At 49.4% G+C, this 12,283-nt stretch overlaps 1 protein-coding gene across 2 annotated transcripts; it reads right to left on the reverse strand.

Annotated features, from left to right (window-relative positions):
* Positions 1-3,551: 3,551 nt before the first annotated feature.
* On the reverse strand, positions 3,552-12,158 carry ANP32E (acidic nuclear phosphoprotein 32 family member E). 2 transcript variants are annotated; one of them, XM_063421232.1, is made up of 7 exons: positions 11,885-12,158; positions 10,313-10,462; positions 9,713-9,835; positions 8,884-9,046; positions 7,973-8,127; positions 7,060-7,111; positions 3,552-6,231 (listed from the first exon to the last, which is right to left on the reverse strand). In XM_063421232.1, exons 1-7 carry the CDS (start codon positions 11,936-11,938, stop codon positions 6,167-6,169), a joined length of 762 nt encoding a protein of 253 aa, XP_063277302.1. In that variant the 5' UTR covers positions 11,939-12,158; the 3' UTR covers positions 3,552-6,166. The 2 variants fall into 2 exon arrangements, with proteins under 2 accessions (XP_063277302.1, XP_063277301.1); XM_063421231.1 differs by having other exon boundaries at positions 3,552-6,234; positions 11,885-12,157.
* Positions 12,159-12,283: the final 125 nt, after the last annotated feature.

The raw sequence follows: 12,283 nt of genomic DNA on the forward strand, positions 1-12,283 counted from the left end.
TGATGAAAGAACAGACTGAAGATGTCCTTGGTTTCCAGGAACACAAATCACCTAATTTATTCCAGTTGGGTTTTGCTGTGACATGGGAACTCACTCAAACCACACGGAGTGTAGAAGAAACACCACAGCACACTTTTAAGCAGAATAATTATGACTCATCATGGTGATGGAGCTGAGAGACACAGATGTGATTCTGAAATTAGTTCAGAAAGGCAGTTGCTGCAGGGGCGCCTTCATTTCAATACGCCATTAGCCAGGAGCTCCCTTCCAGCCTCAGACTCCAAATTAAACATGATTCCTGCATGTCCTCAGCATTCCCAGGGACAAGGATGTGACCAAGCCCCTCACAAATGGCCAGAAGATATCAGTGCTTCACCAAAGCAATGCTGAGGAGCTCTGGCGAGCTGCTCCTCAGTCATCACTAGATTATTTTAACTCTAATCCAGAAGGAAATGCCCATCAAACACATCATGTTTCATGTTCATGTCTCAGCTCCTTTTCCAACATGAACCCACACTCTGGGATAATTTTTTTCCTAGAACAGAATCCTTTTCTCGGTGCCAGGAGTTCCCAGCTTTCATGTGTCCTGTGGTTTTCTGCTGGTTTGCTGTTGTGGTCAAACATTTATTTTTAGATTCTCCCTCATTTGTGCCAATTCAATTAGAAACAGTAGGAAAGACTTTCCTTGGCTATTTGGGGGGCTTATTTTTCTTTTTTTTTTTTAATGATACACTCTCAAAGCAGAAACCAAGCATACCATGAAGCACATTATAAACTGTAAATTTAAAATTTAAAAAGAGGAGAGTGTTCCCCACAAGACCAAACTCTAACTCCAGTGAGAAACCTCCCAACAGTAGTAGCAACAGGAATTTCCCTGCCCCAGGCTCTGCAGAGGGACATTTTCCACGTCCTGCTTCAAGCAGCTGCTGTCCCTGACTCCTTCTGTCCCATCCCAGGCATTGTGGTACCCCGGGGGAGCTGCATTCCTCACTCTCCATTTGTGCCAGTCGATCGACAAGCAAATGGAGAACACGAGTGTGTACATCTAATGTGACGCTGCAACCCCTGGCACAACCAAGAGACTCAGCAATGGATAAAAATTACTCAAGCATCATTTTTATCTCATAAATTCAGATCTCATTCTTCGGTTCAGATCTTTGCAATGGGTATGACCAGTGAAAGTGGTGTATTTTTAGCATACAGCAGCTCTGTTGCCAAAATCAACAACAGCTCTGTTTGCTGTAAAATAGGGCAGATTTCATTCTGTGATTTCTCATTACTCCATCATGCAGCTCAAAGGATTTTACAGTTTTCTCCAAGGCCAAATTCTTGAATTCATGGGATTCCACGAGAATGTTGGCTTCCCCATTCTCACATAAAAATATAGATGAGGAAAGCTGAAAATAAGCTGCCTGCGGTCTAGGCATTGAGAGACCTCTGGGATTTATATCCTCGGCAGTATGAGATTTTCAAAATGAATTTCATTTGAGGGATAATAAGGGGCAAAAAGGCTAACTGGTCATTATGGAATGTGTGGGAATAGCAAGAGGTAGTTCTAGTAGTCCTTGGTCACACTTCATACCAAAAAAACCCTCCCTTTTTTGAAAGTCTGACCTGTGGGAACCCCAGACGTTTATTTCCCTGACCCAGGCACCTGTGTCACAACCCCAAATCCCTTCAGTACTGTGGCTGGGTTGAGTTAACCTGGAAATGGGCAATAGCATGTAGGGACATAGTTGAGAAAAGGGGAGATTTGCCTTGGCACATGCCGCATTGCCCTGGGAAAGCAGGAGAATTTGGGGGACATTAGGAACTACATGGCAGCAGGAGCTGCCTGAAAACACACTTTGCAGTTCTCTTGCTAGTGGGCTTAACTAGGCAACCTGAAGAATTTTATGAGGCATTTCCTCCTGTTTTCCCCTGGTGCATTTGTACCAAAGCCTGGCTGTGTTTACCCTTGCTCACACGACGTTGACAGCCTCTTTCAGGATCATGGTTGGCATTTTCGGTTTTTTTCCTCCGCTTGGACTGCGAACCACGTTGTTTTCCATCACCGAAATGACGTTCACACAACCTGAGGGGAAAAGCCTCTCCTGAAGGCTGAGGGCGAGCCGAAGCTGTTTTGGGGTGGTAAATGGGGCATTTGGAGGCACTTTCCACCTCCCCGCCGCCATGACGGGCCTGAGGGGCCGTGGGCGGGGCGCCGCGCGCGCGGGTGGCGGGAAGGCGGAGGGGCGGAACTGCGGCAAATCTCAGCCAATCAGCGGCGGGGTCGCGGCCCGGCCCCTGCTGCCCGCAGCCGGGGAGCCCCGTGGGCCGCGGTTTCCCGCGCTCGGGGGCTCGCGCGCCCCCTCAGGCGGGTGCCCGGGCTGAGGGAAAGGCGTCCCGACCCCCGGGGAAGGGAAGCAGCACCACAGGGAGGGCGAGATGAGGGCCCGGGAGGGAGCAAGAAAGGGCACTACAAGACAAAAGCCTCGGGAGAAGGAGGAGGAAGGGGCAGGACGGAGTAAGCCGCCCGCCGGCACGGCTTCTCCTCACTGCAACAAAATGGAGGGCAGGGGAGCTGTTCAGTGGGACAGAGCGCAGCCTAGGGCCCTGCTGGACCACGGGAGCAGCCGCATCCCTTGGTGCCTGCCCAATTCCATCTTGAGACCCCGGGACCGACAGGGGCCCGGAGCTGTGGCAGCAGGGGAGCTGTGTAAGGCTGGGGTAGAGACAGCGGCTCCACACACCTCATGAGGAGCTGAAGAACCCATCAAGCACACAGCAGGGTTCTCCTGGCTTTGAAGGTGTGCCCACACACCACTTGGGCTTTCTCCTCTCTCCTTTGCCATCAAAGTACCGCGTGACAGCCGGTTTTACCTCACCGACCTGCAGCCCCAAAAGATGGATTTAACCCGTTCAATGTCATCCTGAAACTCAGGTTCCCTGTTTACCCCCAGATCCTGTGGAAAATGGGTACAGCGGGTAGAGGCGCTAGTGTGGGGCTTCACCTGGAACAGCAATTCTTCCCCACCCTTTAAAATTAAATATCCCAGAAAATCTCCACCCATTTCTTGCCTAATTGCTCATCCAGCAGCAGAAAAGCCTGTTTGCCAAGGGCTTTCTCAAGTGCATCCAAGGGATTTTTGCCAGGAATGCTGGACTAATCCCAAGATAAAACAATGCTCTCTCTAGCTTGGGAGGAGCAGCAGGGTTTTTTTTAAACATTGTTCTTGTAAGAGAAATATTTCAGCACCAGACTTGGCTCAGGCTGCTGGGCACAAGGAGGATCTGTGATAAAGACTCACCCAGACTTGGGTGTCTACGACATCTGTGTTAAACTCACCTGGAAACACTCAGGGAACCACTCAGGTTTTCCAGAACATCTTTCCACAATTGTTCCAATGTTACCAAGGACTAAAGTACCACAAGTACAAGTTCCATCCCCAGAAACACCCACCATTCTGCAGATTTCCACCCCATTTAAACACAACCAGAAAGGAAATTCCCTTACTCCATTCCTTGAGAAACATCATACTGTCCACAGGTGGACATACCCCGAGAAGTAATCCAATACAATAGTCTCAATTTATTTGAAATAGTTCGGTTTGAAAACTTTTTAATTTAAAATTTACAGCACACATGGGGAGGAAACATGTTTTGTTACAACTAAAAGTTACCAGAAGAGTGCTGCAGGGCTGTTGTCTTAAATTTAACACTGTCATGGCTTTATTCAAAACACAGTTGCACAAAATCAGTTACTCCAAAGTTTCAGGAAAGAGTCGGAGAAGGAACCAAACCACACTATATACAGACTGCCATACAAAGAGCATTAAAATAGGACAAAACCTCTACAAAATATAAAACCCACCCTGACGTATTTGCATGAAAAGACCACCCACCAAGCAAAAAAGTTTCAAAAGTTATCTGGAGGCTCTGATTCCTCATTAAAAAACGCTGCTGCTGCATGCCGAGCGGAGGGCACGGGACCGGGGATGGTGACACCGGGACAGATTCTGGGGTTCGTGAGGGGCTCAGGTCCCACGCGGGGCTGACGCACGGCACTGCGGGTGTTTGGGGAGTGGGAGTCTGGCCCAGGGAAGGGCTGTCACCCCTCGGAGCTCAGTCTGTCTGGTCTCAGGAGCTGGACTCACTTATCCGAACAAGCCCACTACCCACATTATTTTAATCCATCAAAATAGACTCTTTTTTTCCATTTAAAACTAATTTTATCTTCATCAGTAAGAGACAGTTAAGTAAAACCCTGACATGGAGGTGCTCTAACGTACACACTTATAAATAACAAGTTTCAATCTAAAGACAGTAAGCAAAAGAAAGGGAAAACACTTTTTCTCTCAAAGCTGAGCACGGAGTGCCTCGCCCAGAGCCTTCAGGACATGACAACTGTGCACTGACTCACCCAGGACTCATCACAAACACAGGACTCGGTTGTGACTGCAAAGGAAGTTCCACCACGGCTTTTCTAGCGTCTTTAGAGATATTCTTCCACAATCACAAAGCCCAAGGAGTCAGTTGTTCCCAAGTGTACCACAGCCTGCCAGACTCCACTTCGAGGCCGGGAAGGTTCGGCCCCGCTACACAGCTACAGGAGGAACCCAGAGTTAAGGCTCTAGTTGGGGGGAAAAAACCACACACACAGAGTGAGGCTTTGAAGAACTTCAACCCTGCACGATCTAAACTCCACTGAAGAGCTGGAGGTCACACTGCACTAGTGTGTGAAATTCCTAAGGAACATCCACAGGGAACCAGGTGATGAGGGACTGACTCGCTTAGGCCCAGGAATCTCCCTCCACCCACCCACAGGCTCTCCCCAGTTTCTGGCAGCTATTGACAGCCAGGACAGATACAAAAATAAGTCTCTGGAATAAAGCTGTGTGTGATATTTGGTTCAGGACCTATGTGAGACAGTGTCAGTCAGTGTGATACCACGACTACACTGTGTGAAACTCAGATCACGCCTGAAGGAATGCCGGAAGTCAAAATTTGTTTCCAACAGGAAAGATGATACATTGGGGCAGATTAGGATTTATAAAGGCTGCTAGAAAAAAAGCTTCTCTGCACGTCCCCCATGCTTGCTCCTGACGCATCTCTGCAGCCACTCAATGTAAACTCCCAAATACTCCCAACTGTTATACACCAATTAAGTGTTTTGCCTAGAGCCAGATTAGACAGTTTAAGAGGTGACGTGCAGAGAAGGGCCAACTTGGATTCATCCTTCCTTTCAACAGTTCTAGAAAAGCTGGGGGGGTGGAAAACAACACACTTGGAGGAGTTACCCGTTCACTTCTGCATCAGAAATGCATATTTCATCTATTTTATACATTTTATAGCCATGAGTGGTGCAGAATTCCCAGAATGACAATGCAAGAGCAAAGTGAGTGAAGGTTTAACAAAGATTTCTAGCAAAAAGGTTTAAAACTACACATTAATTGCTTTGTTAATACCTGCAGTGACAATGGACTTGGGAGAAAATTTATGGATTGCAACCCTTTAAGGATCACAACTCTTACAGTTGGCCAAAATACACCCTTGAAGGAATCTAGTGAATACTCCAAACACTGAACATTGGAGCAAGCAGGAAAACAAAAACATTTTCTGAAACCCACTGAGGCTTTACCCTGGAACACCCAAAATAAAAGGAGCCTTCAAAAAAATCACCTTTTAAAAAACTGAAACATGGGTGTCATCTAGTTAGGGGTTTCCAGTTGAATCCATGGAAAACTTGGCCTAGGGTCAACTGATTTAAGAGAATGGGGAATTTGCTGTAGAGCATTTTTCAATTCAGCTTTTTAAGTGTAAAAACTTTAAACTCCTGAAGGAAAACTCCCAATATTAAACCCATGGGGCATGGGGTTGGATTCAGGGCTAACAATGACCAACACACAAGATTGTACGAAATTAAAGAGCTCCAAAGAAAAGTCTGGTGGGGGGAATTTGCCAATGGCTTCAGTGATTATAGGGCTGAAAATTGTTCTCTACAGAGGGTTCCCTATGGGCTATCAGAGCTTATCTGGAATGATAAAAGGGGCAGGAATAGTAAAACCACACTTCTGCTATAAAAAGTTAACATAGGATTTCTGTCAGGACATCTATGGTACATGGACATACAGAGCTGCATAATCACTATTGCGTCTTCCGTAACTGGAGAGTCTGGTCCTGCAAATTAGTCCTCCTCTTCCTCGCCTTCATCCTCGGGCTCTCGTTTCCTCTTCTCCCCTCGGACGCCCTCTGCTAAGGAGAGAGGGACGCACACAGCCCGTTACGCTCTGCCCACACAGCACCCACAGCCAGGGATGGGAATGGGAGCGTGTGTGATGCAGACCAGCACCAGGACCCTGCACCACATCCCCGAGTTCCTCCCTAGCCAAGGGCCAGGCTCGGGCGGTGTGCTGTGCGCTCTGCTGGTGGGAGCCTGCAGTGCAGGGCTGCCCCATCCTGTCCGTGAATTCCCCAGCAGTCACTCTCTGGCCAGTGGCCCATCCTGACTCCAGGGCTGCATTTGTACAAAGTGAAGAATTCACACTGCTCCTTCAGAAATACCGTTTTTGCAAGTGAAAAATCCAACTCCCAAACCTGTTCCACAGAGCCCAGCATGTGGAGGAGATGGGAGCTCAATGGGAGAAATTCTGGGATTTGTCTTTACTGAGATGTGGAAGTTTTTTATGAAAAAACTTATTAAAAAATACTCCAGCAAGCCATTTCTTGCAAACAGAACTTTGTCCCTATAGCAGAATTGCTTATGGAGAAGCCACTTTCTGCTGGATAAAGGGAAAGCTCCTGTCTGCCTGGTTTTGCCAGCGGAGACTCTGGTGAACTTGAGGGACATTTTCAATGTACGTAAATAATAAGATGCACAGCAGAGCCCCATTCCTCTCCACATCAGAGACCAACAGTTTCCAACCACACAGGAGATAGTGTCTTTCCTTTCAGAAAACTATTGTTTCTTCCTCACTTTTACTTTACTTTTGTTTTTATGTTAACGTGCATGTCCCAAACCCACAAAGAATTATGGAGAATTGATTGTTTCAGTCACAACTTGAATACTTGAGCACTTACCTTCCTCCTCCTCATCACCTCCTTCAACGTAGTCATCATCATCCTCTTCATCCTGTACAAAAAATGGGAGACATTTTTACAATTGCTGTTTATTGAAGTCTTGCTTCCACGATGATCCCAAGCAGAAATCCAGGAATTCCCTGCACTTTTCCCACCAGTCAGCCCCAGAAGCTCATTTCTTTGCTTTTCCTCACTGTTCACTACCTTAAGCCCAGCTCAAGGTTAATGACAAATTAACTGTGAGGAGATGCCAGCAGCTCTAGATTGCCTTTGAACCCACAGTCAGTAAAGGCCTGGAGGAAAAGGAGCACAACAGTATTCTCTTCCTAAGTTACTGTGAAAGTCGTTGTGTTGCTTTTTTTGTCTTGTTCTAAAGCTGATAGATGAGAAATGTAAACAAATCAACAATCAGCTCCAGAGAATTTGACCAACTCAAGCCTTGTTTTTATATCCCTCTGCTTGTTGGAATTTTTTACACAGGGGAGTGTGACAAGTCAAAATGGGGAAACAGGTCGCTGATACTGGCCCTTGGAATATTGGAATTAAAGCCACTCCACAGTAACTCCCTGACCAAAGCAAACTCTTATCGAAGAGCCAGCAGTGGCTGCCACAGGGGCCCTCAATCCCACAGGGGGGTGCTGCTGGTGCAGCCCTGCACACAAACCCCACACCAGGCACGTTCCCCTGTCAAGACCCTGCAGCCAGAGGGGAGGACGTGACCAGGACCCAGGGCTTTACTGCTGTCCTGTAATTTGTGTGACAGTTTATAGCTACAAGAACTCTACTCATCACCTTCTGAAAGGTGGCTGTTCTCCGTGTTCTGGGAACTGTAGCAGAACTGTTCTCCGTAACCACAGAACCCCACAGGAGCTTCTCTTTGCTTCCTGCATTTGGCAGAATTTACAAACTTTACCTGAATTTCTTCTTTCATCAGGTATGAAAGACCAACTTCCTCCTCCTCTTCACCTTCTCCCAAATCTGAAGCTCCATCATCTTCATCATCTTCCTCCTCATACTCTCCTGGAGGCCCAGCTTCATTCTCATCATCATCATCATCTTCATCCCCTTCTGCAGTGAAGGACACACATACAGACCAGAAGTTCAGTTCCATTCACTCCTCTCTGACTATAGCAGGATAGGCTGGCTCTAATAATTTTTTTTCCTGAAGGATTTTGGGGGGGGGGGTATTTTTTTCTAAATCCAGGCAACACATGGGAAATGACCATAACTCTAACCAAGTTAAATTTTGTCATTTTTTTCTCTAAGCAAGACTCCTGGTGTTTTTACATCACAAGCTTCAGGCAAAACTCTCGATGTCTGAAGCAGCTACAAATGCAAACCCCTGCCAGCAGAAGGGGCTGAGAGCCATAACAGCCTCCTTAAGGACTGCAACCAAGTTGGGAGCAAAAGGAACTAGGTGTGCTTTTGGAACTAAAATTTGTATTATACTGAAGCAGGGAGCTGAAGCCATTCCCAAACCCTGTAAAATTGTAATTTTTTACTCAAAATAGTGTGCACGTCCCCTTGCTCTGTATCACTCAGTAGCACAAAGGGCTTTACTGCTGGCAACAACTTTGAGAATATTTGTGTCTGCAAAAGTCTCTTTAGTCCAATTCCCTTAAGCCCAGGTGGCTTCTGCAGGACTGGAACCCTCTGCTGGGAGTTTTTGCTCTGTATCAGTGCATTAATTCCAAACATGCTCTGGGCTCTGCTCTTCAGGAGCACGAGCAGAATTGCACTTGTGTGCTCAGGAAGACCCCGTGCTACATGGAGACCTTCATTCCAACATCCCATTCCTACTCCCAGTTTGTTTCAGGAAGTTACCATCATCATCATCTTCTGAGTCTGGTGCCTCGTTGTCCTCCTGATCAAACCCATCCAGGTATGTGATCTGCTGGAGCAGCTCAAAGATGCTGTCCCTGTAGTCCTCAAGGTTTGTAATCTCACAGTTGAACAGGTCAAGGCTCTTCAAATTCTTCAGATTTTGCTGAAAATAAATGAAAAGGTTTTTTTCCTCGCGGTGCTCCCAGATACAGCAGGGTCACAGCCCAAGTATAACAGAATTTATTTCGTCCTCATCTCTCATTTCTAGTCAGAATTTTTCTCCCTCAAAGTTCAGTCCACGTTGCTGGCAGTGGCCAGATCCCCAACGAAGGCACTTGTTTGTAATAACTCCCACACCTCCAGACTCCCACACACCCTGGGGGCTGGGTTCTGTGCACAGAGTCCAGTTTTGGACAGAAACCCAAATCACCCAGAAAAATGGGTGAATGGATCACCCCTGGCAGCTCCCTGTTCTGCTTCACTGTCCCACTCCTGGCTGTATCACACCTGCATCCGAGTCACTTCACAGTTTAATGAAAACTCATTAACAAACAAGCACTGGGGAATCAGCAGGACACACCTTGGCCACTTTTTCTTCAAAGACAAAACAAGCCAAATCATCTCGGATTTGGGACATCCCATTCCTGACACATTTTCCAGCAGTGGGGTTACATATGCTGTCCTATAACCACGGCATCCAGTCTATCAAACTGGACCAATCACAGGACTGATGAATATTTGTACCAATCCATTGCAAAAATATTAAGGGTTCTTGATAAAAATTAGCACTTCTTACAGCTCCCCAGAGCCCCTCCCACTTCATACTCACAAGAGCTTCCACAGTGCCAAGATCTTTGATTTTGTTGCCACTTAGATTTAGATATGTGAGATTAGGACATCTCTCTGCAAGGACCTCCAGGCCTCCAGAAATTACATTGTCGCTCAACTCCAGCTATTGTACAGAAAAAAAGGAATTAACAATTAGATTTTCAGCCTTAGATTCAGCTGCATCATTGTTAATTGTTCTCCCTTTAAGAATGTAATCACTTTTGAAGACTCCCCCAAGGTAACAAGCTTTGGCTGTCAAAAAGTTCCTTTAGGTTGAGAATTATAAACTGCTCCTTACAGTCTCATGGGTTTGGGCACCTCAGTTTTAAGTTACCAGGACTGGAGTTCACTGCCAGCAATGAGTGGCCCAAGGGCCTCTTACCAAGGCACCCTGCTCAGCTGGACCTTCACGATGTCCACTGCCCCAAGAGTCACTCACCAAGCCCAACTTGCCATAATTAACTGGAGACACCCAAAACAATTAAAAATACATTTCAGAGGCCCATGAAGCACCTGGAGCGCCACACAAGTCCAAGCAGGAGTGCTGAAAGGTGCGACCACGGCTCATCGCCCCCGATTCTGGCAGCCAGGACATACCCACCTTCCGCAGCTTGCTCAACGTGGGGAGTTTGGCCAGTGACGTCAGCTCAACGTTGGCCATGCTGAGAAACTGCAGCTCCTTAAATGAGTCATTGAGCCCTTCGATTTCCCCGTTGCTGGACCGGCAGTTATCGAGCACCAACTCTGTCACCTGCAAACAGGACACGTGTGGGTGTCACAGCAGCAAACTCCCACACCCACCTGGACCCCATCCCAGGGCCGGGGCAGGGGCTGCTGGTTTGGGGCTTCCTTTAAAATCAGACCAGACTTCTGCCCTGGAACCACCAACACCCACCTAATCTAAAAATTATGCAGCAGTTTTCCTTCCTCTAAGCATGCACTAAACTCTGCAAAAACTGCCACTTGACCCCAAAACTCCACTGATGGAGTATACTGGTACAGCTCCCCACAGAACCACTGCAGCCCTGTAAGCAGCCAACTGCCGACATCTCCTCAGTCTCATCATTTACCTGTGCATAACCAAACTCATAAAACCAGTTTCGCTCTGAACCTAAAACCTTCTGACTCCAGATTATTTCCCAGAGAGTCCCAGAGGTTAATTGAGCCCAAATAAATAATTTCCTTGCGCCCAAGCCACTTGATAACAAATACAGGCTGCTTACTTGGAGAAGCAGCAACAAGAAGCAGACAATTAATTTTAAATTATTTTATCTAGAGTGGAACATCCACTTGGTAAAGGACAGGCACAAGGTGACTCTTCCCTTTCCCCAAGCAGCACAAAGCCAGCTTCCCACTATTACTTTATTTTTTCATTAAAAGACTACCATTATTCCATACAGACAGCGAATTTTAAGGCAAACTGCTGGGGAGAGAGGGAGGTTCCCAGCTTCGTCCCCGGCAGATGCACGCTGGCAGCTAGAGGAGGCCTCTCCGGGTGCCTGCCACCCGCTAACGCGACTGGGTGGGTTACATCAACAGTTTCGGGCAGTTTTTCTGCCCCAAAACCCACGTGCGCCAGGTCAGGGAAAGCGAACGCCCCAGGCCTTTACCGGGGGGCGAACGCGGGGCCGCTTCCCGCGGGGCCGCTCCGGAGCCGCGCGGGGCCCCGCCGCGCACGTGCGCTCCCGCCTTTCCAGCGGTTCGGGGATTTTTATATTTTTTTTAACGGATCCTTCCAAAGAAATGGAAAGTTGGAAGCGCGGGGGGACGCGGGAGGAGTATGGGGACCCCACGGCACGCCCGGCGGGGCGGCGGGCACGGGAAACAACGTTAATTATATCAATTAAAGTCGCCGAGATGAGCGACAGGCCGGGGCCGCCGCCGTGACCTGTTTACTGCGGCCGGGGGAAGCGGCGGATTAACGTCGGGGGAAACCGAGGCCGCCGCGACCCCCGGGAACTTCGGGGCACCCCAAGAGAGGAGGCGGAGGGGGAATGCGGGGGGGCCGCGGGTCCCGGGGCCGCGCCGGAAGCGCCGCCCGCGCCCCGCCGGGCCCTGCGCCACGGCTGACCCAGATTCGGCAGCGGTGCCGCCGGCCCCGCGCGGTCCGAGGCGGCAGCGACGGCCCCACGGGGCGGGGGGAGCGCGCCCCACCGGCCCCGCCGCCCCTCACCTTCTCGGGGGCCCGGTTCCGCAACTCCAGGTTGATGCGCTTCTTCATCTCCATCGCCTCCCCTCCCGCGGTTCCGCACTGGCGAGGGAGGGTGGCCAACGGTGGCCAAGAGCGGCCGCGAGGGTCGCTGCGGCTGCGGCGGGCGCCGGGAGTGCGCCGGGAGTGGGTCGGGGGTCGCCGGGGCCGCCCCGGCCGCGCTGCTCCGCCGCAGCTCCGGCACCGTCAATGGCCGCCCGCACACTGCGCCTCCATGACACGGCGCATGGCGCCCCCCCCGGCCACGCCACGCCCCGGGGCGGGGCTTACCCGCATCGCGCCCTCATTGGCGCGGGGGGCGCCGCGCCATTGGCCGAGCGCGCTGCCCGTCCGGGCGCGCGGGGGGTGGGGTTTGTGCTCTCG

This window comes from Prinia subflava, chromosome 35, assembly GCF_021018805.1.
Source record: "Prinia subflava isolate CZ2003 ecotype Zambia chromosome 35, Cam_Psub_1.2, whole genome shotgun sequence".
Lineage (NCBI taxonomy): Eukaryota > Metazoa > Chordata > Aves > Passeriformes > Cisticolidae > Prinia > Prinia subflava.